This window comes from Hippopotamus amphibius, chromosome 13, assembly GCF_030028045.1.
Source record: "Hippopotamus amphibius kiboko isolate mHipAmp2 chromosome 13, mHipAmp2.hap2, whole genome shotgun sequence".
NCBI classification, from domain to species: domain Eukaryota; kingdom Metazoa; phylum Chordata; class Mammalia; order Artiodactyla; family Hippopotamidae; genus Hippopotamus; species Hippopotamus amphibius.
Window position 1 is genome coordinate 1,276,110 of NC_080198.1, and position 27,775 is coordinate 1,303,884.

A 27,775-nucleotide genomic window follows, 5' to 3' on the forward strand; every position below is an offset into this window, starting at 1 on the left:
CCAAGCGCGCTCCAGGGCCCCGCAGTGCGGCGTCCGTCGGCCCCGCACCTGCTGGCCGTCGGGCACCGCGGAGGCGCCGTGACGGGCCGGCCGCGAGGCGCTCCCAGGCTACAGCCGCGCGACGAGCCGCCCTCGCCCTTCCGGCCGGCGTCGCGCTCCGCGTCCGCGCCTCGCGCTCGCGGCCCCGTCTGCGCAGGCGCACGCCCCGCCCCCGCCCCAGCATGCCCCGCCCCCTCCCGACGGGCCCCGCGGCCCCGCGGCACGCCGGGAGGTGTGGTCCCGGCGCGCTGGGCCGCGGCGCGTGGCAGGAAGCGGAAGCGGAAGCGGCCGCCGCGGCGCTAGCACTGACGTGTCTCTCGGCGAGGCGCGGCGCCCCGGAGCAGGCCGGCCGGCAGCGGAGCCGCCCTCGGAGCGCAGCGGAGCCGGAGCCGAGCAGCCGCCGCCATGGCGAGTGAGTCCCTCGGGGCGGCGCGGGCGGGGCCCCGCTCCCCCGGCCGGGAAGGCCGCCCGGCCCCGCGTCCCCGCCGCAGCTGGCCCCGCGGGCGGCCCCCCGGGCGGCTTCCCGGGCGGCGCGCGGCCCCCCAGCCCTAACGCTGCCCTCCTCTCCCCCCGCAGTCAAGTTCCTGGAAGTCATCAAGCCCTTCTGTGTCATCCTGCCCGAAATCCAGAAGCCGGAGCGGAAGGTGAGCGCCCGGAGGGCTTGGGGGCGCCGCCCGCCCCCGTCCCCGCCGCCCCGGCACGCCGAGCGGGCGCCCCTTCCCCCGCGAGCGGCTGCGGCCGGGGCCGCCTCAGCGGCGGTCCCTCCGGCGGGCAGAGCCTCCGGTTCGCCCCGTCCCAGAACGGGCCCTGGGCTGCGCGAGTGCCGCCCCGGGAGCGCCTGGGCACGCGGGCCGGGCGCCCCTTCCTCCCTCAGCGGCGGGGGGTCCCGGCGCGGGCCGCCCCTCTCCTGGGGGTGCCCTTTGCGTCCCGCTGCCGCGAGGCGCGGAGAGCGGCCCCTTGCTCTGCACAGTCGCGGGTGTGCCTCTTCCGTGGGCCGACGCCTCGGGATTAAGGGCGTTTTTGTGACCCCTGCTCTTAGAGCAGCGGCACTGAAACGCGGAGAGACAGACGTGGAGAGCTGTGTCGAGTCTATCGGAGCTGCCACTGCTGCGCAGCTTCAGGCCAAGCCAGTGCAGCTAAAGCCATTAGTGAAGCACAGTGTCGCTGGGTTCTCGCAGAGGATTAGTAGGGATACATTTCGTCCTCACAGCCTTTGCATCTGTGCCACGGATGTGCTGCCTCTGATGGGCTGGTGTGCAGAGCTGTGTGTGTGTGTGTGTGTGACCCCAGCGTTAGTAGAAAGGGCATGGCTCTGGAGGCGGGCGCACCTGAGACCCATCCTACACACAGCCTCTTAATAGCTGTGTGCCCTTCGCCTTGTAACTGAGTGTGGTGGATGCAGCAGTGGCTCCAGAAGGGATTAACTCTGGAAGACATGACGTCTGATGGCAGCCTTGAAGGAAGAACAGAAGTGTCCTTGAAGGAAGGGAAAGGAATTCTAGGCGTGAGAAGTATAGAGCTGCTAAGGCAGAGAAGACCAGTGGGGGCGGGGGGAGGGGGGGGGCCGGGGGGACGTTAGATGTGCTTCATTGTTGATAGAACAGAAAGGGTGGCTGGGGAGGATCGGAGCCCAACAGATTAGAAAACTGCTTGGGTTCAGGTAGGTTGAGAGGTTTCTGCCACGGAGAGTGAACTATGGAAGTAGGCTAGGAGATGGGTGTGGATTGGGGCTGTTGAGAAGTAGAGTAGACAAGACTTGGACTGATGTTTTTGATGTTTTGCTGTTGAATTTGGCTGCATCCAGGAGAGGAGACTTGGTTATTTAAAAATGAGAAGTGTTACAAAAAGTGTCCACTCTCTCCTCCCATAAAGAATCACTTCCACACAAGCTTTGTTATGTTGCGGTTGCCTTCTGTGGTCTCCTCCTAGTTTCTTGGTGGGATCGAATGACAAGAGGAAGAGTTCTGTGAATGTGCCCCAGCTTCACGTGGAGTATCTGTCGGCTCCCCACCACCTTTGTGTGGTTGTGTTGTTGAGGCCTGTCTGCAGTGGTCAATGCGGAGGCACTGCAGCCCGTGCTGACCAGAGAGCCAGGACTCTGACTCCATTTTCACTCAAACTCCAGTTTAAAAGAGTGTTTTTAAGAGCACAGTTTTGTTCATTTAGTACCATCGCTCGCAAGGTATTTCCATGTTAAGATCCTTAGTCCGCACAATAATGACTGTGGTTTTTTTAAACCATTCTCGCAGTGCAGGCAGCAGCTGCTAATGCAGACACTTAGGTTTTAGAGCAGAGGGACCTTGGGCAGGGGCTCTCACCTTCCCTAATGACACTTACTGGTCAGCCGTAAAATGACTGAATAGTCATCTATCCTTATACACCTGAGGAGATGTGAAAACTCTTAAACAGATGCTACTAGTAGTTAGTGAGTAGGTTAAACATGCAGCCCTCCTTCACTTCTGTAGTGCTTATTACAGTGTTGTAATTCATGGAGAATACATGAAGAAACAATCACAGATTGCAAATTAGTTGACTCCAGAATAACAAGATTTTGTCCAATACAGAAACCTTTGAAATGAGAGGGGACTGCTCATGTGTTGTAAGGGCTGGTCAGATTTGGGAATCCCTTTCTGTTGCAACATTCTTTGATCTTGGTCCTGATCCTAAACTGTTCGTGCTGATAGTTAAGAGCACAGGCTTTGGAGTCAAACCCAATAAGGCTGTGGCATTTGGGACAAATTACTTAGCTTTTCTAAGATTCCGTTTTCTTGATGTAAAGTAGTAAGATAACGTTATGCGGTGTGAGGGTTAAATGAGATGATGCCTGTGAAGGTCTTTGCACCTGTGCCTCGTCCCCTAGAAAGCATGCAACACGTGTACTGACGTTTGGTGCGTGGTGTGGAGTGCTCAAGGCTGGCTTCTCTGGTGAGCGGAAATGGGGGTCTGGTTGGGGTCTGTTTCTGTTCATTTGCTTATGAAGGTAACTTGCTGCCTGACTTCGCTCTCTCCTGCTGTAGATCCAGTTTAAGGAGAAAGTGCTATGGACCGCCATCACCCTCTTCATCTTCCTGGTGTGCTGCCAGGTGAGCGTGGGCCTGAGGTTCCGGTGTCGGGGTGGGCTGGGCTGGGGGTGGGACCCGGGCGTGGTGTGAGCGGGCTGCCCTCTGCTTGTGTCCAGATCCCCCTGTTTGGAATCATGTCTTCAGACTCGGCCGACCCTTTCTACTGGATGAGAGTGATCCTCGCCTCTAACAGAGGTAGGCTGGCCCTCTGCACGCCCAGCGCTGTGTGGGCCGGACTGGCCTCCTCCAGGTGAAGTGCAGCCTTGGCTTTGGGTGGAGTGCAGAGCGTGCTGTGCTGGAAACAGCCTTGGTAAATGCTGGCTTGTGCACCAGGCACCTTGTCCTATTCAGAACTGCTTTGAATGGCGTACAAAACCTGTAACAACAAGATAAGTGTACATTCTAGACAATTTTCTAAAAATGGAAAAGGTAGAATGCTTTTTGAACAGCTGAAATGATGACATTTCTACCTATCTCTTGTTTTGATAACATTCTTTAGAATGTGTAATTTGTTTCTCAGCTGCGTCTTTTCCATACCTACAGGTTACATGTACATGTCCAAAAATATAAATCTGTTACAGGGCCTTGTATACTCTATCCAGCCACCTACTGGGGGTGAGCTGCCTGTTGAATTCTGAATGTGTATACTGATACTGCTTTTGATTAGCTCATTTTTAAAATATGGTTCAAGTTAACTTTTAAACCAGTTGGAAGTATAGCCCATTTTAGCTTAATGGAAATAGAGGTTTATTCACAACTAGATAGAATCGTACAGGCCTCCTTTCCAGACTCTGGAAATTATTTGAATGTTATCCTTTCTTACTGACTGATGAGGAGACGAACCTTTCTTATCTCTGTATGAACAGCGTGAATCTGTTTATGGGGCATTTAAATGCAGCGTTCAGTTTAAATGCCATGTGATTTCCTAGACAGAGTAAGCTGTTACCTGGAGACTGAACAGAATGAGTTGAATTACCCTCTAACTGCTGGTATTTTGGGGTTATTCTCTGAATTAAATACTGCTAGCAAACTGAAACACACTGGGTTTGCATTGGGGTCGCACAGTCCAGTTTCGCTCGTTTTCTTCATAATATCTTGCTTCTCGTCGCTGATGTGAGTTGCGTTTTGCCTCCCTCGTTCCTTCAGGCACACTGATGGAGCTGGGTATCTCTCCCATTGTCACCTCCGGCCTCATCATGCAGCTCTTGGCTGGCGCCAAAATCATTGAAGTTGGTGATACCCCAAAAGACCGAGCCCTCTTCAATGGAGCCCAAAAGTGTAAGTGGGATTTTGAGTGATGTTCAGGAGTCTGTAGTTGAGAATTTGAATTTGCTGCCAAGTTTGGGGCATTAAAAGCTTTTTTGGTTTTGGGGGGTGGTTTTTGGTTCTTTTGGGGGTGGGGGTTGTAACCTCCTTGGCCCACCAACCCTGCATGGCCTGGCTCTGTGGCCTGTGTTAGCAAGAGAGCACTCGGGACAGGCTGGACAAGGTGGGGGGGTGGGGAGGGTGTTGGCGCCCTGAGGCCACGTGGTCCTCGGAGGTCTTGCCCTTCACCGCCACAGTTTTCTTACCACGTAGGAGGAGGTAATGTCTCCTTCAGAGCTGTTGTAAGAATTCATCTGAGTAATGTGTGTAAAACACCAGTGAGTGCCTGGCAAGCAGTAGTTACTGGGTAAGGGTTGTTTTTCTTTTTGGGGGAATTTAAAAGGATTCACCGTAGGGGAAGGATGGTCCTCTCAACCTGGCTCTGCCATTTGCCAGCTCTGTGACTTTGGGGCAGAGTTAGAAGACAGTTCTCGTGTCCCAGTTTCTTCACCTGTAAAAATGGGGATAGTAATGGTATTTGCCTGGAAGCAAATGATCAGCGGCACTGCTGACAGTGACCAAGTTCAGCCTGACTGTGAACTGACCCATATTAATTAGGAAGTGGTGTTTACAGCTCCCCACCCGGCCATACATTCTTCCACACCAGCATGTTTGATACATCTTAAGTTAGTAGGTTAAAGAGTTGAGTAAGAAAGACTAATCTAACTTAAACTTGTTTCAGACACAAATCAGAATTTTAAAATATATACGTGCATTGTTTTTCAGAAGTACAAATCAGCTGTCTTCTCTTTGGTCTTGGACCAAAGAGTTTTTTTCTGCTGTTTTTTCTGCCTTAAGGATTCAGTCTTATTGAGCACTTTTTAAGAAGTTAAATGGGGACTATATTTGACAGGTACTTGGCAGTAAGAAAAAACTTTTTTTTTTTTTTTGGTGGCAAGCTAAGCAGAAAAGCTGGAATTGCCTTCCAGCCCCACACTCAGAGCTCCATCTACTGCTGTGGACCCAGTAAAACGTGTGGGTTCCGTCACGCGTCACATTGATGTGCAGTGAATGATACAGGATGTGAGACCGTCTACAGAAAGGAAAGCCTGTGTTAGGAGAGCTCAGGAGAGCTTTGTGGCGGGGGAGGTGGGCCTAGTGAATTGGTGGCATTGTGAATTTTTTCCTTTAATAACACATTAAACTGGGAAGGGATTACTTCATCCCAGAGTTGGTGTTCTGTGCCCTGGACTCAGACCTGAAGCACGAGCCTGTCAGGTGGCCCAGGTGAGAGGTTCTCCCAGAACCCCGGCCGCCTTATGACCTGAGCGCGGGGGCTGCAGGTGGGGGTGCTCTGAGGGCCATCTTCAGCCCCCGTCATGAGAAGCAGGTCTGCCGTGCGTCCGCTCTTTTCCTCCTCCCGCCACTGAAGGGAAGTGAATTTGGGAGGAGGTGGAAGTAAAGAGCCCACAGTGTACTGAGTTGCTGTTGTCAGCGTGACAAGGTGGTTGTGGAGTGTTTCCTGGAGGAGCCCTTGCAGGCGGGCCGCCGCCGCCGCCTCTGCTCTCCCGGAGCCGGGCGCGGGGCCACCGCGTGCGGCCGCCTGAGCACAGCTGCCTTTGCCTCCAGTGTTCGGTATGATCATCACCATCGGGCAGTCCATCGTGTACGTGATGACGGGCATGTACGGGGACCCTTCCGAAATGGGCGCCGGGATCTGCCTGCTGATCACCATACAGGTGAGGTTTCGGCCGGCACCCCTTCCGAGGAGCCGCAGCCCTCACTCGCCAGTAGCAAAGGCAAGCCCTGTGTGTGCCCTTCTGATTTCAGAGGAGCCGGTGTCCTCTCGGCCTTCAGGGTCTGCCGCAGAGAAGCCAGTGCCCGGGGAGGGACAGAACCACGCATGGGGGCAGGAGTGCAGGCTCTTCGGGTTTCTTGACTTCTCTTTTTAATATTCACAGCTCTTTGTTGCTGGCCTGATTGTCCTGCTTCTGGATGAACTGCTGCAGAAGGGGTATGGCCTGGGCTCAGGGATCTCCCTGTTCATCGCCACAAACATCTGCGAGACCATCGTGTGGAAGGCGTTCAGCCCCACCACTGTCAACACCGGCCGAGGTGAGGCCCTCAGCACCACGGGGACTGGGTTCCACTAAAAGCACCAGCGTCCCCCCTCCCTAGGAAGGATGGTCAGTTCTAGCTACATCTCTTCTGATTTTTCCGTGTCCATCTGTAAAGTTTTTTAAAATGCAGGTTTTATGCTCATAATGGTATGTAACTTGCATTTTTCACCATAAGAGTGCGGTACAGACGTCCCCTGCCAGAATACATTATCCTGCCTCCTCCTTCTGAGCACAGCGTGGATCTCACTGCAGGGATGAAGCAGGTTCTTTCAACAAGCCTTCCTCTGGTGGATGTCAGGGTTGCTTCCAGCCTTTGCTGCTCTTACAGCAGCGAGACGGTGAACGTCCTCATATATCAGCTTTACGCGTTTTGACGCTTGCGGTGAATATGTTTCTAAAAGTGAACTCACTGAACCAGAACACTTGGTCGTGCAAGGGGCAGCTCTGTAAAAGAGGCAGGAACCTGGGGGCTCACGAGCTGGGCTCAGATCCTGGCTGCGCCCCCGGTTGCCAGGATGAAATGAGAAATAACACGAAATTACGTGATGCCCAGTGGACGTGAGTCGTCTGTCTTATACCCACGAAGAGTGCCACGGAAATCTTGTTACAGAGGATGTGTTTAATGAAAAGTTCTAAACATGCAGGGGAGTGTGACTTCTTAGGAGAGGAAAATCAGCTCTTTTCATCACTAAGTGTGTTGTTATTCACTCAGAAGAGCCCGGGAGGAATATTCACGCACATTTGACTATTTCCTTTGAAGTGAATGCTGGAGACGGAGGCCCTGGCTCCAGAGACTGTGTAACCTCATCAGTGAGACTAAAAATAGATCCCCAGGCCAGTGACGGCTGTTTTTGCTCTTTTCCTTGAGCCTCTGGTGAGCTTGCTCTGCTTCCTGGCCGTGCTTTCCTGGCTCTGTTACTGGCCTGCGTCCATGGGCACCCTCGTGGTGGGGCGTGAACTCCACCAGGGGTTAGCCGTGCGGTAGGTGCGCGTGTCGTCCTTTCGGCGTGGCCGTCGGTGTGAGGAGCAGAGAGCCCAAGCCCAGCTCATCCAGGCAGCCTGCACCCCAGGAGTCCCCGGGGACATGGGCTGGGCAGCTCTGAGCCCCTCCTCGGGCAGGGCCCGTCCTGCTGAAGCTCAGCAGACCCTGCTGTTAGGACTTTGCAGTTGACCCACATATCTGGTGGCCATTGACTCACAAGGCAAAGAAATAAGATTGGTTAATTCAAAGAGGTAGAACAGCCCATTTCTGCAGGTGACATCTGTACAGAAGTAGAAATGAGGGCAGGCTCTGAGTCACAGGACTAATTCCATTTCCTCTCGATTTTGGCCAGTAGGAGGGTTAGAGCCAGACTGAGTTGCTTGTTCCATTAACAGGAATGGAGTTTGAAGGCGCCATCATCGCGCTGTTCCACCTGCTGGCCACGCGCACCGACAAGGTCCGAGCCCTTCGCGAGGCATTCTACCGCCAGAATCTCCCCAACCTCATGAATCTGATCGCCACTATCTTTGTCTTTGCGGTGGTCATCTACTTCCAGGTGCGTTCAGGTCCAGCCCGGGGAGTTCTGACCTCCACGCTTAAGGTTCGGAAAGCCCTGGTGTGCGTGACCCGTCGCGTCACTGAACGATGAGGTGGCGTCGAAGGGGCAGGTTGCACAGTGTCCCAGGCCCGTGCCTGAACTAACACAGCGGAGGCGCACCTAGCATTTCTGAAACCGTGTTCCTTTGGGTTGGGCCTGACAGCAGATAGAGAGGTTGTTTTTAAGGTCTTATCCAGGAGAAGGGAAAAGTAATAAGGCCTGAGACCCCTTTGCGGTCTTAGCCGAAGTCCGTGGGGGCTCGTAGGCAGCACCCCCATCCTCACGAGGCCTCTTACCTTCACGTTGGGAGGCGGTGGGACTTGCTTCTGAGAGACTTGAGCTGCCCGTGCTGTTGCGTAGTTGCGTTCATCTTTGCGTTCCTGACCAGCCTCTGTATTCTGACGTTTATTGAAAAGAAGGGACAGCACTTGAGAAGGCAGTTTAATGCTTGTGAAGAGGTATTTATACCACTGTACGCTGAGGCCCGAACACGGCTGTTCCTTCAGCGGAGACTGTTGGTCCAATGCGTGGTTAATGACATGCTAATTCTTTAGGGGCTTGGCAGGAATTTGGGGTCAGATTGTTAAGATTTTATTTTAAATCTTCTATATTCTGAACTGTGTTCTAGACACTAGGAGATTGTAAAAAAAAGGAAAAAAAAACCATAGAGGAAACCTTTTCTCTCCTCCAGGGGTTTCAGAGGGAGAGGTTACATTCATAGAAAAGTGGAAAAGCCTCGCTTTTCTGTAATGATCAGGAGTATCCTGAAGAGGCCGTGCTGCTTGTGAGGCGGGGGCGTGGGGGCCCTGCCTGGGGCCGCTGTGGAAGCACAAGGCGAGAACACCGGAAAGCCACCGATAGGCCTTCTGCAAATTCCACGTAGATGTGGATGCGACGTGGTGGAAACACTGTGCTGTGCTTGGGTGCATTTTCAGCCAGCCTTTCTGGACCCTTCTGTCCCTGTGCCCTGAGTGCAGTGGCGGGGGGAGGTGGCATGGGGGCCCTGGCACCGCAGCTAGGCGCAGCTCCTTTAGGCAGGCCTGGTGTGCAGCTGGAGCCAGGCAGTGAGGGCGTTTGGCTCTTCTTGGCTTCTCAGGGCTTCCGCGTGGACCTGCCCATCAAGTCAGCCCGGTACCGAGGCCAGTACAACACCTACCCCATCAAGCTCTTCTACACCTCCAACATCCCCATCATCCTGCAGTCCGCCCTCGTGTCCAACCTCTACGTCATCTCCCAGATGCTGTCCGCCCGCTTCAGTGGCAACCTGCTGGTCAGCCTGCTGGGCACCTGGTCTGTAAGTACAGCAGCTTCGGAAGCCCATGAAGTGCTGGGCACCTGGGGGGTAAGGGCTGCAGCAGGTGGCAGTGCTAGGCACCTGTGTGTCTTGCTCACGACCAGATGTTTTGCCCGAAAATGCTTTCTAACTGCGCCTGTTACAGATTCACATGAAAGTTTCTTTTCAGTAAGAAAACTGTGCTGTGGGCACTTGAGCAAAACTCTTCTTTGCCACCTGCTCAGAACTGTTTTTGTCCTGATGCTGAGGTGGGGAATGGCACTCACAGGCTCTCGCAAATCCTTCCAGGACACTTCTTCCGGCGGTCCAGCACGTGCCTATCCCGTGGGTGGCCTTTGCTATTACCTGTCCCCTCCGGAGTCTTTCGGCTCCGTCTTGGAAGACCCCGTCCATGCCGTCGTGTACATAGTGTTCATGCTGGGCTCCTGCGCCTTCTTCTCCAAGACGTGGATTGAGGTCTCGGGCTCGTCTGCCAAGGATGTGAGTATACGCCGCGGTTTCTAGGGAGGTGATTCAGCTGGGAACCAGCCTGTGCTGGGAGGGGAGTCTGTGTCATACCAGCGTGAACTGTCTTCCTGGTCTTCAACTCCACGTTTGAACTTGAACGTTGTGCTCGCCTTGGCGGGCATCACGCAGGTGGCAAAGCAGCTGAAGGAGCAGCAGATGGTGATGAGGGGCCACCGAGAGACGTCCATGGTCCACGAACTCAACCGGTGAGTGCTGGCCCTGGAAGGCTGGCGCGTTTCCCGGGGCCCCAGGGTAGGAGAGCTCCCTGGGTCTTTAAATACCCAAGAGCCTGCTAAGTGCTAGACGCTGGAGAGATGAAACCAACGCATGCAGTGCCGCTCCTCAAAGAGGCAGCCACGCGGAGGGAGACAGTGTGTGTCGAAACGGATGCCCGACAGCGCCGTGAGGGTGCTGCCCGGTGCGACCTTGCTGTGCTCCTGCAGGCAGGCTCCTGCGGGGGCATCAGGCTTCTTCAGGGGGCGTCCAAGTGCAGGTGAGGCTAGAGAGGCCAGCAGAAGCTACCAGGAGGGGTCCGTGTTCGGAGGGGCAGTGCTGGAGGCTGAGACCCACAGTCAGGGAGAGGTGGCCAGATGTTGTGAGTCTGGGCAGAGGTGCTGGGGGCCAAGTGGGGCAGTAACATGGGGGCATGGGAGAGGCCGCCAGCACTTGGTGACGCGCTCGGGGGAAGGTGGGGGTGAGGAGAACGCCGCATTCTGCAGGCCGCGCGCCTCACAGTGGGGCTGCCTCTTGGGCAGCAGGGTTGGCCGTAGTGAGTGTCTCACTTAGACTTTTGAGACAAGTTATTTCATCTCATTTCTTCCACCGTCACTGGAGAGCGGCCATAGGTGGTACGTGAATGAACGAATGTGGCTGGTTTCCTATAAAACTGTTTACAGGGTCAGGGTTTGTAATCAGGACAGGTGTGTCCTGGGGACCATAGCTCGCTCGCCTCAACCGCAGGAAGTCAGTGTGGCAAATGCCAGATTGTTTTCTGATCCCTGTCAGAGGTGCTGGGCAATTTCGTTGATTCCCTTAAGAACTCCCTGATGCCTCTAGGTTTATAGTGCTGTTCCATAGAAATATTATGCAAGATACATGTGAAATTTTAAGTATTCTGGTGGCCACATTAAAAAAGAAGACACACTTAAAATTAATAAAACGTTACGTATCTATTATCTCTTAATAAAAAAGAAAGCAAAAAGAAACAGGTGAAGTTAATTTTAATAATACATTTTATTTAATCCAGTATATCCAGAATTTCAAATTGACATTGTAAAAGTCATAATGAGATATTTTATGTTCCTGTCTTCAAAATCTCATGTGACGTTTTCAGCATCTGAACTTGGACTGATCCCTTTCACTAGCCACATGTGACTTGTGTGGCCACTTACTGAACAGCAAGCCCTCGTCTAAACCATTAAGGTGTGTGAGTAGATGAAACCTTACGGGGGTCATGGAGTCACCCCTAAAGAGGTTAGGTTCCTAAACCAGAGGGAGGCAGGTCGCTGCCCGGCCCCTCGTGTGACCTGCGTCAGGGAGGCTGGGCCTGAGGGGTCTGCTGGTGATGCGTGGCTGACCCGTCTCCCCCGCAGGTATATCCCCACGGCCGCGGCCTTCGGCGGGCTGTGCATCGGGGCCCTCTCCGTGCTGGCGGACTTCCTGGGCGCCATCGGGTCTGGCACTGGGATCCTGCTCGCAGTCACCATCATCTACCAGTACTTTGAAATCTTCGTAAAGGAGCAGAGTGAGGTCGGCAGCATGGGGGCTCTTCTGTTCTGAGTGTGGCCCTGGACCAGGCGGCGTGCTCCTCGATGGCCAGCAGGGGAACGAGGAGGCCGCGCTGTGTGCGCTCCCGCACGAGGACTTCGGTTTCGTAACACGTTTGAATTTCATGTTCTTCCATTCCACTTTCTAAAGTGCTAGAAATTTTCCAATTTGAAGTTTTGCTTTTCACTCTGGCATTGGCAGCAGAACTGTAGAAGCCGTGTCTTACTCAGCCGACTGCCAGGATTGACTGTCCCCGTGTCCTTGTCGCTTGTGTGTCGGCGCCTGCAGTGGTCTCGGCTGCTCCCCCACGAAGGGCACGTCCTGTTGGTTAAAAGCACAAACATTGTTGAAATGTCTCCGTCTCGGGTGGCAGGAGGGCGGGCTCCTGGGAGCGGGCTGTGTTTTCTGGTGCGTGTGGGCCGCTCGCTGGTGTGTCCCCTTCACAATCAAGCAGGAACATCAGGTCTGAGAGAGTTTCTCTGGAAGACACAATTGTTTTCCCTTTTAAAAGTCGTTTTTTAGGTCAGAGCTTCTTCCTAAAGAGAGGGACAAATTTCCAGAAGACACTCTTGGCCCATCTGTGCGTTTTTCTGCCTGTGTCTGTTGGCTGAGCTGGCTCTGCCATCTCTGTCCTCAGTGATGGAGCTGGGCCGCGATGCCGCCGCTTTGCCGAATCTCGCTAGCGGACATGGTGCGTAGGACCCCGAGGTGCTGCCTGTCCAGTTCCTCCCGCTGTCGCTGAACTTGCAGCCCTTCCCTCTCCACTCGCCCTGGAGAGGGGAGGTGCTGTGGCCGGCCTCAGACGCTACCTTCTAGGCTGAAGACTTCCTACTTGTATTTTTTTAGAACATTTTTTTACTGTGCTTAGGACCAAATGCAAGTGAAGTAAATGACAAGATGCCTCTGATCTCTGCTTTCGCCAGAACTGCCCAGCAGAGAAGAGGGCTCAGGCCCTAGATCCATGGTGAAATCAGGGTCAGAGAGATTGGTTTTTTTGCTAAGTTTCACTCATGTTTGATATAAAAAGACTCACAATTATGTCTGAGATAAATTGTATTTGCAGTAACAGGTGACCCAGATCTTAGGAATCAGAACCCTCTCCAAGGCCTTTAGGGAGGTCCCTCTCGGGAGCCAGCAGCCCTTGGCTTGCAAGGACAGCAGAGTTGGGCCCCGCATTTCTCCCTGGAGGGAGCCCCAGAGGGGAGTGCAGCCCCTCGCAGAGAGCAGACCCCACCAGCAGCGGCACAGTGGCCTTCGAAGCACAGAGCCAGCAGAGGTGGCCACCTTGGCACCTGAGCCCAGAGGGGCTTGAGACCTCACTCGCCATGCCGCCCAGGAAATACCAACCAAGGGGCGAGGAGAGACTTGCCCAGCACCTCCCGCAGCCCGTCGACCCCAGGCCAGGGCGCCCACCACACCACACGTGGCCTTGTCCGACCCAGTCCCGAGTGGAGACCGGACGCCCCTGCAGCCCTGCTGCCGCCTCGGACCACTGTGTGGCTCACAGAGTCACTGGTCACAGGGGGTGGGGCTGACCCCAGCTTCCAGGGGACTGTCACTGTGGACGCCAAAATGGCATAACTGAGATAAGGTGAATAAGAGACAAATAAAGCCAACTTTTTACAAGCTGCCGGGTGGTGGTCTCTTGGTTTTCAGCTCCCCTGTGTTGCCGAGGCCAGTGAGAGGAGGGTGTGGCCGGGGTGGGGGGGAGCGGTGAGGCTTGGGTCCTGGTGTTGCAGATGGTTCCCGGGGTCCCCCCCTTCCACGGGAGCTCCCCCTCAGGTGTCTGCCTGGAGAGCTCCCTTGTCCTGGCCGTGGTGCCAACTCCATGCTCGGGCGTTCGGTGCTGAGTGTGGGGCCGGGAGTGGACTGTCATCCGGTGCCTGTCCTGCGAGCGCAGCACCCTCTGCCCTTTTAAGTCCAGGCCAAGAGACGCTGTTACCCTTGGCTGTGACAAGTGTCCTTACACACCTGGTCACTGACGGACCCAACCTGTCGGCCTGGGAGGGTCTTCACTCGGCCCTGGACCCCAGTGCCACGTGGACAGCAGTGGTGGGTGCGATGGCTGCTCCTAGGATGTGCTGTGCAGAAAAGTTCCCGACGGTTCCCACAGGTGAATGGCAGGCATTTCCAGGGCGGGGGGAGACAGACCCCCCCGCCCACAAAGCTGACTGGACGAGGTGCTCGTCTGGACAAGGTGGCACCCCGAGCCCCCCGCCCCCACTGCTTCCGCTGGCCCCCGGTGACAGGCGGACAGGGCCTTCCTCCTGAGCTGGGCTCTGTGTCAGTGTTTCCATGTAGAGCCTTAGACCTTGGAAACCTGACCTCTGAGGTGGTGTGCAGCCAGGGCAGAGCGCACGCTGGGACCCTGGAGGGACAGGTGCTGGGGCCTGGCCTGCAGAAGCCACACGGCCACAGGAGTCAGGCGAGCAGGCACTGAAACGCCAGGCAGGCGAGGGCCCTGTGTTGACCTCCAGAAACGCAAGTCAGAAAAGCTCCTGCCCCAGGAAGCACGGCAGCTTGACTGTGCCTGTGGCCAGGAGCAGAGCCTGTGGAGCCCACATCCCAGCAGCTGCATGCGTGGCTCAGGGTGACGTGGGCAGCCCTTGGCCCCTGCACCCTCACTCCCGGCCTGTGGCCTGTGCTCTGGGAGCCGTGGAGCAGCTCTCCTCTCCTGCGGGGTGGGCTCTGCACCAGCCGCCACCCCAGGAGAGCGCGTCCTCCCTCTGCATCCAAGAAGAAACAGGCCCAGGGAACTAGGATGCAGCCAACCGTCGCACAGCCACTCCTGCAGGTGCCTCTGCCAGGGGCCTCACGGGGCGAGGACACAGAGGTCCGGGGAACGTGCCCCACTCCACTCCCAGGAGCCTCCCAGTGCGGCCCCCAGCCGGCCCTGCTCCAGTCCCACCGCCACCCTCTACCTGCTGACCTCACCCCACACCCTCCCCCACCCCCCTCCTGCTGAAGGCCTTTCCTGGGCCCAAGTCCCCACCAGGCTGAGTCCTCAGGAGGCTCACCTGCAGGAGAATTGGGTGAGCTTCCCGTCTCCACCCGAGGGGCCAGTTACAGGATGGCTTCCTGACACGAGGGCCAGAGGGTGGGTGTGTGACAACGTCCAAGGGTCAGCAGAAGCCTTGGCACAAACTTCAACACCCACCAGTGCCTGGTTCCGGAGCGTCTCGGGGCTGCTTAGGCAGCGTCCCCCTCACTCCCCTGCCCCAAACCCTCTGGGATGCGGCATCGCCCTGCCCCGAGCCTGTGGCCAGCACACCTCCATGTCGCCCGTTCCTTTCATTGGCACACACTGGTATCCCTGGGGTATGCAGGGCAAGAGCTGTGCCCACCCTCACGATCGGGCTTCTGCAGCATCCACCAAGCCTCTGGGCCTTGCCCCAGCTTCCCTCTGTCTGTCTGCCTGCCAAACTCCTGTTCATCCTGCAAAGCCAAGCTTAAAAGGACAGAAACGTCTAAAGGCCCATCAGAAGGGGAGTGAATAAGTTCCAGCACCTCCTTTCTACGGAAAGAAACTAGGAGGACACCCGTTACATCCTGAGTTAGAAAAAACTCCAAAATATGCTGCTGAGGAAAAAAAAGGCAAGCAGCAGAACAATGTATGCCACTATTTGTGTTTAAAGGTGGAGTCAGGGGAGGAATAAAAAATTGTGGAAATCAGGAAAAGGCCTAGCAATTTCTCATGAAACTAAACATCTATCTATGCTACACCCAGCTATTCCACTCCTGGGTACTCGCCTGAGAGAAATAAGATGGAAGGCCACCCAGAGACGCGCACAAGAAGACACATGAACAAACAGCACCACCCCACACGGCAGCACACCCCCGCATCACAGCCGCCGCCGCCGAGAACTGGGATCTTGCTGTTCAAAGCAGGCTGAAAGCAAGCGGTCACGAAAGAGGCAGCCACACACTGCTCCCATTTTTATGACGCTGCAGAGCAGGCGAGGCTGCCCTGGGTAGCGATGCCCCTGGGTAGCGTGTTGCAGACGGACTGGGGAGAGACGCAAGGGGACTTCCTGGGGTGACAGGAACCTCCTTGACAGCACGTGGGTTTCATTTGTCAGAACGGATGGAATTGTCCACGTAGGGCTAGTGCAGTTCACTGTGTATACATTTAACCTTAAAAAAAAAGTATCGACCTCTAGATAACTGTACATGTGCGTGACTTCTGCATGTGTACTGACGTCTGCAACAGACTGAGAAACGCTCAAGACTGGATAAAAATGGACTGCAGGCCGGAGGGAAGGTGGAGAGCACCCAGGTGACAGGTATACGGGTGTTCATAGGTTCCTGCAACTTTCTTTTCCTTCTTAAAATTGAGATACAATTGACATACATTTATGCTAGTTTCAGGCATACAACATGATCCAACATCTGTATATACTGCAAAATGACCACAATATGTCTAGGTAACTACCACCTAACCCCACTCACACTGACACATTTTTTTCCCTTGTGTAGAAAACTTTTTGAGATCTCTCAGCAACTTTCAAATATGCAATGCGGTATTATTAACTATCACCACCACGCTCTGTGCTATATCCCCAGAACATTTTACAACTGCAAACTTTTACCTTATTTGACCTCCGTCACCCATTTCACCCAGCCCTGCCCCTGCCTCTTGCAACATCCAGTCTGTTCCTGTATCTATCAGCTTGGTTTCTCGTTCTGGGTTGTTTTTAGATTCTACACATCGGTGGGATCACAGGTATTTGTTTTTCTGTGTTTGACTTGTTTCACGCAGCGCAGTTCTAAGTCATGGACACACAGGAGAGCCCCGGCCGCCGCCCATTCTCTCCCCTCTGCTCCAAGGCCTGCGTGGCCCTGCAACTTTCCTTATGTTTGAAATTTTTCCTAAATGCTGGGAAGCATAGTGGGGCGGACGGCAGGGGCCGAGGGAGATTCTTCACCTACACCCCTTCGCAGTTTTCACATTTTGATCCACGTTCATACGCATATGCGCGTGTATATATATACTGGAGTTAAGAGCCCCGCTCAGGAAGCTTTCCCTGGCTGCGTTTGGACACACGCTCCCTCCCTGCCCGCCCCGGGCTCAGCCTCCCTCGCTGGCAGGCTGCGGACCAACTCCGGCTCTCGGCCCCGCCTGCTAGGCTGGGCCACGCCCCCTCGGGGCGGGGCGGGCGGCCCTGCGCGCGGGCGCCGCGCGAGGGCGCTGTGGCGGCGCGGAGTCTGCGGAGGCCCCGGGAAGCGGGGGAGCGCCGGGCCCACCCCAGCGGCTGCTCGCCGCGGCACCTCCTCCGGGAAACCCTCCGGCCGCCGCCGCGGCACCGGCTCACACTGCTTCCCGGCGGCCTGTCCCCACGGCCGCCGCGAGCCTGTGCGCCCTCCCGCACGGGGCCGGGGCAGCGTGCGGGCGACCGGCCCAGGCCCGGGGTTTCCAGAAGCGCCGGGCCGCGGGGCGAGGCCGGCGACCCGCTGGCGGAGGTCGCACAGCTGTCCCCCGGCCGTCCCCCGGCCCAGCCTTCGCGCGGGGCCCCCATTAATCACGCGGCGACGGCGGTGTCGAGCGGGCAGCGGGCGGGCGCCCATCGGCGCATCTTATCACGCCGGCCCAGCCGCCGCGCGCGCCGCCCATTGATCGCGCCGGCCGGGCCGGGGTCAGCGCGGGCCGGGCGCCTGACAGCGCATCCATCGCCACAGACGCGCGCCGACGGGGGCCGGGCGGCGCGGCCCGGCCATTAATCACCGCGCCTGCCGCGAGTGACGGCCAGGGCGACAGGGCCAGCCGGCGACAGCCCGCCCCGCGGCCGCCCGCCCCGCGCCCCGGCACCGTGTCCCCGGGGCCTGCTGTCCCCCATACACGGAGGGGGCAAGACGATGACTGGAGGGGCGGACCCCGTCCTACCTCTCAGTGGGCCTGTTCCCAGGCACCAAAAGGGAGGGCTGGGCTGGAACAAAGCGGGCAGCCACGGCTCTCCTCCGGCCGCCCAACCCCGCCTGGGCCTCCCCAGGGGATGGGGGGCTGGGGGCGCCAGGGGCCCAGGGAGGGCCAGCACATCATTCGTGGAAGTGGTGGACACTGAGGAAAAGGCCCACGCCCCTGCCGGTTCTCTCCCCTCTGCTGAAGGGACTGTGGGCGCTGACCTGGCTGGTACCCTGCTGGGCTTCACAGACGCGTCCAGCCGCAGGGGACCTCCAGAACTTTCCAGGGCCCACTGTCTGGAATCGGGAGGGGCCGAGGGCGGGAACTCTTCTGTGAATTTTAGTATCGAGCGCCTGATGCAGCCACGTCACCCCTCCAAGTCTGCACACAGATCTAGGTGATATGATGGCCCCCACCTTACAGAGGAGGAAACCACAGCTCCAGGACCAAAGGGATCAAGGGCCAAACACAGTCCAGACTGTGCCCCTGCCGGCCGCGCCCTCAGGGCTCCTTTGCTCCCCTCTGCCCAGAACCCCTGCAGAGCAGGGCCTGCTCAGGCTGGTCCAGATGCTGTTGGGTGACCAGTGTCTGCTGCCCTCCTGGCAGATGCCTGCGGGGGTGAGACACGGAGGCCAACAGGGAGTGCACCCCCACCACTGTGCAGCTCCATTTTATTAGAAAAATGGTTGAGAAAGATTTGCTAACCAAGAAGTAAGTCACTATCATCTGTTTAGTCCTAAACACCAAAATATTCTAAGAACCAATCTAGGGGTGTAACCTAAGAGGTATGGTGCTGAAGACATCCGGGCTGAGAAAAAGAAAGAGGGGCCAAGGTGGTTGCCCAGCAAGAGTCAGGGACCCATCTTTCAAGAGCCCCTCCAGCCCTTGCAGGCATTCCTGGCCTTTAGCACAGGAACAGGGAGCTGGGATTCATGCAAACACCCTCCTCAGCCACCCAACGGGCTTGCTGGGAGGTGCCCAAGAGAGCCTGGGCCCAGAGCTTGGAATATCAGCCACTTCCAACAACCAGCCCCCACCCTGCCTTACATGAATATTACAACAATTCTTCACACTGGAGCTGAAATAGTGCAAAAAATGGGGCTGCTGTAATTGTTGGTAGATTGTGTGTCAGCCTGATAAGATGTAACAAATACTTTCCTCCCCACCAGGGTCTGTTTCCCTCTTGGTAATGGATGGAGAAACTTCTCATAGTCGGAGAGGGATCGGTGGTAAAAACTTCACTTGGAAGATTAATGTAATAATCACAGACTTTGCTGGAAAAAACAGGAGGGAAATTAAAATAACCCAACCTCGCTACCTGTCCAGAACCACCTCCCTCACTGTGGAGAGCAGACCAATGAGGAAGGCCATTTCCCTGGCACCACCAAGGCCAGCAGACCTGAGGAGCAGGAACAAGGGGCCGTGACCACACGTGCCCATACTCTCTGGGGCTGCTCTGGACGGCGTGGCCCCTGTGCAGCGGGGAAGATCTCCACCCAAGCTGTGCTAGAGGAGGAGGCCCAGCCAGGGCAAAGCCTGGTTCTGTCCTCTGGGGTATGACGTTCCTCACACCGGCCCTGCCTGCCTCACCTGCCTGGCACAGAGGTCAGGGCTCGAAGGCCCCTCCAACAACTCGGCACACCGAGACACACAGACTCCAGCTGTGCTGACTCATCCTTACTAGCTGGGCAAGTGACTTGACCAGCACCAATCCCGTGGGGCTACTGGGAGCACGCGCAAGGAAGCGCACAGCATCACACAGGCCTAGAGCACCACGGGCTCCCGCTGCCTCTTAGGTACTGCTCGTCTTTTGTTCCAGTGTGGCTGAAGTTGGGAGACCAAAGACACAGGCGCAGCCTCAGAGATGGGTACCCAGGTCTGGCCAGAGCGTGCAGCCCCAGCCTCAGGAAGTGTCCCACCATCCCTCGCTGTGCCTGGCCCCCCCCCCCCCCCCCCCACGCCCCAAGAGCCCCATGCTGGGATCTCCCGTAGGGGTGGGGCCGATGGAAGACCCACTGTGGAAGCAGGCGTTGGGGCCGTCTCAGGGCCTGGGGGCGTTCCAAGGGCTGGATGGACCCCCAGCACTCAGGCCTCCTGCCTGGGCTCCTGCACACGCTCAGGTGACTGTCACCAAAGGCAGAACAGCTGTGCTGGCCCCCACGGGCCTCCTAGCTGACTTGCATTCAAGTGGTGACTGGATCAAGATGACTACCTTGGTTGGTCCTCTCCCGCACACGGCAGCAGCACGGAGACCCTGCCCATGGCACACTGCTGCTGCGCGGAGCCTGCCTCGGGTGAGCAGCGCGGCGCTGGAGACAAGCACCGGGCCTCACAGAGCATGCTGTGCGCATCCTTTCCGGCAAGGATGCCCCAGGGAGGCATCTCCAGGTGCTCCACTGCCCCTCCCTCCCACGGGCCTGACAAAGAGATGTCGTCCCAGCGATGGGGGCCCAGCAGAGGGACACAGGAGCCCATGGAAAGGGATCCCAACAGTCAAAGCTGGAACAATTTGAGCAACAAAATAAAGTCATATTGGATTATATCCCAAAGGATATAAAAAATATCCACGAGTCCATCCTGATATAAATGACTGAATAAATGAGCAAGTGGGGAGAAGAGACGTTGCTCAGCCCTCCAGGAGGGGGAAGCAAACTCCCCACCCCTCCGTGAGGGCTGTGCTTAGAGCTGCCTCCTAAGGAGGACAGTGAGGAAACAGGGACGGAGAAACCCGACAGCACGACCTCAGCCAGGTGATCAAAGGCAACACAACAGCCGTGAGTCCTGCTGGCGGCTACACCTTCGATAGGACACGATGGAAATGGCCCTTTACCTGTGCTCTCCCTCCCAGTGACCCTCAATCCCAGCTTAGTTATGAGAAAAACACCAAACAAGCCCCACTGAGGGATATCAGACAGAGTACCTGATCAGCACTCCTCAACACTGTCAAGGTCATCAAAGACAGGGACCATCTAAGCAATTGTCACAGCCAGGAAACCACAGGAGACGTGACGACTGAATGTGACGTGGGCCCTGGACAGATCCTGGGACAGAGAGAGGACAGATCACTGAGGAAACGTGCACAGAGCACGAGGCCGTGTGCGGTGGGGTCATCTTCACACCAGTTCTGTACATCTTCAGCTGCTCTAAAACACAAAGTTTACTTTTTAAAAATTAAAAGACACATCAGACAGATATCATCAAAAGAACCTATCAGAATTTATTAGAAAACACACCAGATGAGGCAGGGTTCCTTCAAAGTAACCATGGGAGGAGTTACAATAATTTAAAAAAAAAGAAACCCCTCCACGCTAAAATGACAACGCTGCCACCCGCCAGAATGGGGACAGAGCCCAACCAGGGGGCCAGTCTCCCACCCACAGGCTGGACCGGGGCAGGGCCCACCCAGCGTCTCCTCGCAGAAGACCCTGGCCCTCTCACTTCATGTACTTGTCCTGCTGGTCAGCCAGAATTTTGGCGGAGGACTTGGCATCGTAGAAGAGCTCACTGATCTCCTCGACGTGCTCCTTCTCAATGCCGTCCTTCCCACTGATCTTGGCCAGCAGGTGGGCTGGGGTCAGCAGCTGCACCGCGTACCTGCAGAGACCCGGGCAGCTGTGAAGGGGGCCACGCGCGCGCGCCCCCAGCCCACGTCAGGAGGAGCGCTGACAGAGCGGCAGGAGCTTGTGCCGGCGGAGGCAGACACAGCAAACAAGGACAGAGGTGTCATTCTTCAGAGATCTGGAGTCACAACCCCACCAGAGAGGGGCCAGAAGTCACCAGCATGACGTAAGCCCTGCTCCCCAAGTCTGTCACTGCCTATAAGTCCTCCAGTAGGGGGCACTCCACTGCTACTGCAAAGGGACCACAGCTTGGATGTATACGGCGGTGGGGAGGGGATGCCGGGGTCCAGATTGGGACACGGAACACGGCAGAGAAATGAACACACAGCCCCCATCCAGTGCGTGCACAGGCCCCATCCAAAGGCAAGGAAGTCCAGGAGTTTCTGAAAGCACCCCTCCACCCAAACAAAATAGCTTGCAATTGTGCTTCAACCTTAGGAGCAAGGAAATGACTCAAAGGGAAACGGCTGGGCTGAGCACTGTGAAGTCCTGACGTCATGAGGATTCAGGGCAGCGAGAAGGGCCACCCTCCACAGCAAACGGCTTCCGGCCGCTGTGAGCCGTCAGGAGAGCCACCTCTGTCTGTGCGTCTACCTGCCCAGCAGATGCCGGAGCACAGCGAAAAAGAGCAAGCTCTCCGCCACAGAGGCCATCTGCTACAGGACAGGGGGACTCAGCCTGTCCCTCAGCTTTCTCGACAGCACCATCCAACCATTCTGCACTTGCCCGGGGTGAGCCCATCACCCAGGAAGAGCAGACACGGCCCTGTGCGCTGGGCAGGCACTGGCGGGGCCCGGGCAGGCCGGCTCACCTGAGCGTGGTCTTGGTGCCGATCTCCCCCAGGTGGTTCAGCGCCTCCTCACTGATACTGATCCCCTCCGTCTGGGCTCGGATTTTAATGATCTGTCGGAGAAGAAAAACTGTCATCAACAGTGACCGACCTCACATGTTCTCGTCCCACCTCCTAAGAGCACAGAGGCCCAAACCTGGGCCAGTGTGGCAGAGCGGACCCCGCGGGGGCTGGCGGCCTCGCACACCTCCTGGTTCCACCGCCCTGCCTGGGCTCCCTTGGGGGCAGCTACCTTTCCTCCCCAGCGTGGGCACCACCACCTATAAGCATTCAGGCAAGAAGAGACACTTTTTATTTGCTTGACAAATAAGATGGTTAAATAAATTTTAAAAGTTACTTTTAAAGATTTACCAGCCCTCATAACATCACTGGGAGATACCTCATCTGTCAAGAACAGGCTGAGGCTTGTGCAGTCTGAGAGCCTGGTGAAGCTGGAGCGAAGCAGGCTGGCGTGGGGACACCGCAGCGCGCGTGGCACCGGGACCCTGCAGGCGCCCCAGCGCTGAGTGATAAGGGGCAGCGGGATAATGAGGCTGTGTGTTGAGGAGCTGAGATAACTCGAGGACGTCGAGCCTCATATAATACGGGAATTTTTCACTTTGGCAGCTTCGTAAACAAGATATCAAGAAGCCCTTGTTTAAATTAAAGCCATAAAAACACACCCGGGAAACAGGCGTGGAAGTGGGACGACTGAGCCCCAGCTAAAGCCTCACCAGGGGAGAGGGACCAGAGGTTTAGGAGGTGGACACTTCAAATAGGCATTTGGCTCTCAGGCAGAGACCCCGAGGGCAGGAGAGGCAGGGGTACGGAGGTTAAGGGCACCCAGTGTGGCAGTGCTGTCCACAGGAAAGGGCCCGCTCAGTGGGAACCAGGTCCCGCAGACGTGAGCGGTGAGCAGGTAGGGGGCCGAGGTGGACACGCTGGCACGCAGCAGGGGAGGCAGCCCTTCCGCTGCAACCAGCACCACCAGGGCTAAGGACCAGGTGCTGGCAGGAGGGGCTTTCGTTTTGTCAAGAGAGACTCAGAACTCAGATTTTTGTATGAAATGCCCCGATTGCTAAATGTTGTCAACGTAAACATTTCACAAACACTGCACTGGCCGCATCAAACTTATCTGTTCAGCCACTGGGCTGCCAGGTGTGACCTCTGTCAAAAGAATCTTAGTTTGTGTGTGAAGGGTCCACCGTCTGGGGTCCGAAGTGAAATGCAGCTGAGCAGAGAAGTTACTGGACAGGCACGAGGACAGCGGGGAGAGGAGGGAGCGGAAGGCTCCAGCCACAGGACCCCCCTCTGGCCATGACCAACAGAGTGAGGCAGCTCTGTGTTCCCAAATACGAAGAGCTTTTCACTGACACCTGGAACAGCCACGAAAGCCCCCTGGGGCATCTGGAAACTCTAGGGAGATGCAAACAATGGGTCCTGGAACCTGGTCAGGGAGAGCGGCACTGACACTAGAGAGGTGTCAGGGATGCTCTGTTCTCACTCTCTCTAGAGCAGGTCAGTGCAATCCCAGGCGCTCCTGTTTCAGACCGCTTGGAAACAGACAGTTCATAAATTAGATCTTTAATCATTTAATAACCTGGCAGGGATAGTTTATGAGGGTGTCGACACTGATGGCAGAGTACACAAGTTACATTTACTTTGTTTTTTAAAAAACCCACCCCGGGCTCCAGTAAAAATGCTGAGGTTGTCCCCTGAACAGCACAAACAAAGCCATGTTCGTCCTGGCAGCTGGTCTGTCCTCTGCTACCCCGAGAGAAAGCCCGAGAAGAGGCCCCACCCGGGCTGAGCCTCCAGACTCTGGGGCACAGTGCACGTGCCAGGGAGCTGGGACAGCGTGCTCCGGGTGGGAAGGAGGCAGCAGAGGTGCACTGGCCCTGAGCGGAGTCCCAACCTGGACCCTGGTCACTGAAAGCTCTGTGAGGGGCCCAGCGGGTGCCTGTGAACAGCAGTCAGGGCAGCCGCATTCCTCCCTGAGTGGTCATCACCACCTGCCACGACAGCCTTGAGAGGAGGGAACACATCCTCCTGTGAACAGAGGCCACCAAGCACCATGGGAATAGTTGGCGTGGGGAAGGGACCCGTCTCTCCTCTGCTTTTGCTTCTGCTCCTAGTCAACGAAAGCCTTGGCTTCAACCTAGCACTCACCCAAGAGCAAGAGACCATTATCTGGTGACAAGGCCGCCCGTCCCAGACACCATCTCCTAAATAACACGCCCAGCTGCTGCTGTGAACTAGGACCGCACAGCTGTCCTGTCTGAGCTGGTTATGGAGGGAGAGCTCTGCGCCACACATCACCCGTGCTCCAGGTGCTGCTCAACAGGAAGTGCCAGCAGGGCCGGGCCGGGCCGGGCCAGGCGGGCTGCAGGCAGGCAGGGGAGCTGCTGGGGAGTGTCCTGGAGAGGGCCTCGGAGCTCCAAGAGGAGAGGCTTGCAGACCAATTGCCACGGGGACTCCACTTCCAGACGAGGTATTTCTAGAGGGGAGGAGAGGCTGCTGGCAAAGCGATCAGAACGTGGGCTTCAGGATCAGGCAGCCTGGACTCCAGGCAGCAGCCCTGCAGCTGCCGAGCTGCTGACGAGCTGTCTGAACTCGGGCAGGTTAACCAGCCTATGTCGCCATGTCCTCCTCTTTAAGGATGATGGTGGTAACAGCTCTTCCCACCTTGAGGCCACGGGGGATCCAAGGGCTCAGTACAATGTCCAACAAAGAGTGCTTGTGCTCTGGCGAGGGGAGGATCTGGCAGAACCCACCACGATACCCGTGCAGCCTGAGGCTGACCCCACAGTGAAGACCTGTGCCTCAGTGACACCGTGTGGGGCGAGGGTGGGCAGAGCAGATGGCTGGCTCTGCAGGGCACAGCGTGGCATTGCGTCCGGGACTCACCACTCAGTGACTCAGCCATCAAGGGGGAAACGACTGCCTGGAAGGACCAGGGGCACATCTGGCACCCATGGGGTTGACAAGGCCAGTCCCATGCACCCCGGTCACCTCCCGCCTCCAGGCCCAACCCAGACTCGGCTCAAGCGTAGCTGAGCACGTGCTGCGTGGGGCAGCGAGCTAGATGCTGCCCTCTGCGCCATCATGCCTCTTACCGCGAGCTTCGTTCCTGCCCTCCGCCCCGCACGCCCTACGCTTGTGATGCTGCCTCACCACCATCGCTGCAGCCTCGGCAGTAGCCCAGGCAGCGCCTCCGCGGGTGACGCTGTTACAGCAGACAGGCTCTGCTGGGACGCGGGTTCCATGCCGGCCGAAGCCGGCCTGCTGTGGGTTCTGGTGGGCCAGTACCTGATATTCTACTGCCTCTTTTCTAGAGCTGGTGGCCTCCCTAACAGCTGTCATCAAGTCGATTCTCTCACTGTCCCTTTCCTAAGTTCATCAGAAGGGATAGAGTAGAAGAGAGAACAGCCACGTCCACAGGCAGCTGAGGGTCTGCGACACTCCAGGCCACACCCAGCTGGCTCACGCATCGCTTAGGTGGGGGCCGAGGCTGCGGAGCACTGGGACCTGGCCTCGGCCGGCAGCTCTGTGGCGGGCGGTGGGAGAGCCAGGGCCCTCTCGCTCGGCCTCAGGGCCCCTGGGAGCGAACGAGGGGAGAGGAGGGCGGGGGCTGGCGGTGCTCACCTGCTTCACCTCCTGCGGGGTGTACAGCATGGTCCGGACGATCATCACTCGGTCCAGAAGGTCGAGAGGGATGCCGTGAGGAGAGCTGACGTCCTCCGTGCCCCTGCAAGGCCCAGAAGTGCCACATCACTCAGGCTTCCCTGAGACCGGAAAATGGACATTGGAAACATAGCGGAGGCCCTCACGACGACAAAGCAACTCGTTCTTGTCCTGAGAGTCAGAGGCAGGACCACAGAAGACACACACTACTCACTCAGGTAGTGTAAGAAACAACATCATTATTTTAGCAAATATCAACACCATGGGAAATTTGGGGAGAAAAAAAAAGCTACCTAAAATCACATTAAAAATACTCATGGGACGTCCCCAGTGGTGCAGTGGTTAAGAATCCACCTGCCAATGCAGGGGACACGGATTCGAGCCCTGGTCTGGGAAGATCTCACATGCCGCTGAGCAACGAAGCGTGAGCACCACAGCTACTGGGCCTGCACTCTAGAGCCCGTGAACCACAACTGTTGAGCCCGTGTGGCACAACTACTGAAGCCCTCGCATCTAGAGCCCCGGGCTCTGCAACAAGAGAAGCCACTGCAATAAGAAGCCCGTGCACTGCAACGAAGAGTAGCCCCCACTCGCCACAACTAGAGAAATCCCGCGTGCAGCAACGAAGACCCAAAGCAGGCAATAAATTAAAAAAGAAAAAAAAAAATTCATACAGGTATTTGCCAAATTTTCATACGTTACACTGTAGATTCTTTCTTTTTTCCTTTTGTCCATGTTGCTTCAGTCTTAATAGTCCTTCACGTGTTTCACTTAACCCAAACTGTTGGACATGTAGGTAGTTTCCAATTGTTGCTGTTGTTATTATTGGTGCTTTGATAAATAATTGTATGCATACAGCCATGAACATTTCCTCAGCAGCTCTTGCAGAGCCTGACACAACCCTGAATACCAGCTTGAACAAATGTCTTAATTTGTGCAGCTACATGACTGATCTGACCCCACTGCACTGCAGCCAGCACTGGGTATTCTAATTCTTAAGCAGTTTGCTACTTAAAGGTCTAGAAAAGAAGAGAACCTGGGAGGAGAACACTGCCAGCCCGCTTGGCGCAACAGCAGCTGCTGATGGGGCCTGTGCCGGGCAGGCCTGGAAGCACGCAGGCCAGGCCCCGCCGTGTCTGGAGGCCCAGTGGGCAGAGCTGGGGGCTCCTGCCTCCGCCTCCAGGACCCGCAGCAGCAGGTCCCTGACAGCACCAATTCTGGCCTCCCCAGCTTGACCAGACTACAGTCTACGGTTGTAACTCCTCAAAATAACAAAGAACAAGGGCAGGTCATTTGGATTCAACTTTCAGGATCAGAAAACTCGGCTTCAAATATAAGTAAACATTCTAGAAATATAACTTCAGTAAAAGAGAATCTCTGTTGAAATTCTATCCAGTTAGTTGCAGTGTACATGTATATTTATTACTGCAAGAATAAAACGTTGTCCTGACACATGCTACAACAGGATGAACCTTGAGAATGCTTTGCTAAGTGAAAGAAGTCAGTCACAGAAGGGCTGATTCCATCTATAGGAAATATGCAGAAAAAGCAAATTCACAGAAACAGAGTAGATCAGAGGTTACTAGGGACTGAGGGAAGGCAAATGGAACTTATTGCTTAATGGGGACAGAGTTTCTGTTTGGGGTAATGGAAAGTTCTGGCAATAGGTGGTGGTGATGACTGTACAACTTTATGAATGTAATTAATGCCACTGAACTGTACACTTAAACATAATTAAACAGCAAACTCTACATTATATACCTTTTACCACAGTGAAAAAATTCAAAAAAAGAATAAAATGTTACGCTAATAACTGTTAAACCTAATATTTAAAACTAATTAAGGACTTCCTAGGTGGCGCAGTGGTTAAGAATCCGCCTGCCAATGCAGGGGACACGGGTTCGAGCCCTGCTCTGGGAAGATTCCACATGCCACAGAGCAACCAAGCCCGTGTGCCACAACTATTGAGCCTGTGCTCTAGAGCCCGTGAGCCACAACTATTGAGCCTGTGTGCTGCAACTACTGAAGCCCATGCACCTAGAGCCTGTGCTCCACTACAAGAGAAGCCA

General features: G+C 56.1%; 2 protein-coding genes across 2 annotated transcripts in view; one reads left to right on the forward strand and one right to left on the reverse strand.

The window, feature by feature from the left end:
* The first annotated feature begins 303 nt into the window (after positions 1 to 303).
* On the forward strand, positions 304 to 13,302 carry SEC61A1 (SEC61 translocon subunit alpha 1). The gene is made up of 12 exons (XM_057705989.1): positions 304 to 451; positions 616 to 683; positions 3,057 to 3,122; positions 3,218 to 3,296; positions 4,248 to 4,379; positions 6,036 to 6,145; positions 6,368 to 6,521; positions 7,904 to 8,064; positions 9,203 to 9,400; positions 9,689 to 9,880; positions 10,037 to 10,113; positions 11,500 to 13,302. The coding sequence occupies exons 1-12, from the start codon at positions 445 to 447 to the stop codon at positions 11,684 to 11,686; spliced, it is 1,431 nt and encodes a 476-aa protein (XP_057561972.1). The 5' UTR covers positions 304 to 444; the 3' UTR covers positions 11,687 to 13,302.
* A 7,465-nt stretch (positions 13,303 to 20,767) lies between these two features.
* The window catches only part of RUVBL1 (RuvB like AAA ATPase 1), a 32,731-nt gene continuing 25,723 nt past the window's right edge, over positions 20,768 to 27,775 (reverse strand). Inside the window, exons 9-11 of the mRNA XM_057705664.1 lie at positions 25,668 to 25,770; positions 22,005 to 22,096; positions 20,768 to 21,167 (exon numbers count right to left, since the gene is read on the reverse strand). Coding sequence (XP_057561647.1) covers positions 21,008 to 21,167; positions 22,005 to 22,096; positions 25,668 to 25,770 — 355 coding nt within the window. The 3' untranslated portion in view covers positions 20,768 to 21,007. The remainder of the gene's footprint in view (positions 21,168 to 22,004; positions 22,097 to 25,667; positions 25,771 to 27,775) is intronic.

Excerpts from the sequence above, each read along its gene's own strand:
- SEC61A1 (XM_057705989.1), top strand. Across the intron at positions 8,065-9,202 it reads CGGTGGTCATCTACTTCCAG|GGCTTCCGCGTGGACCTGCC; the intron begins GTGCGTTCAGGT and ends TTGGCTTCTCAG. Across the intron at positions 10,114-11,499 it reads ATGGTCCACGAACTCAACCG|GTATATCCCCACGGCCGCGG; the intron begins GTGAGTGCTGGC and ends TCTCCCCCGCAG.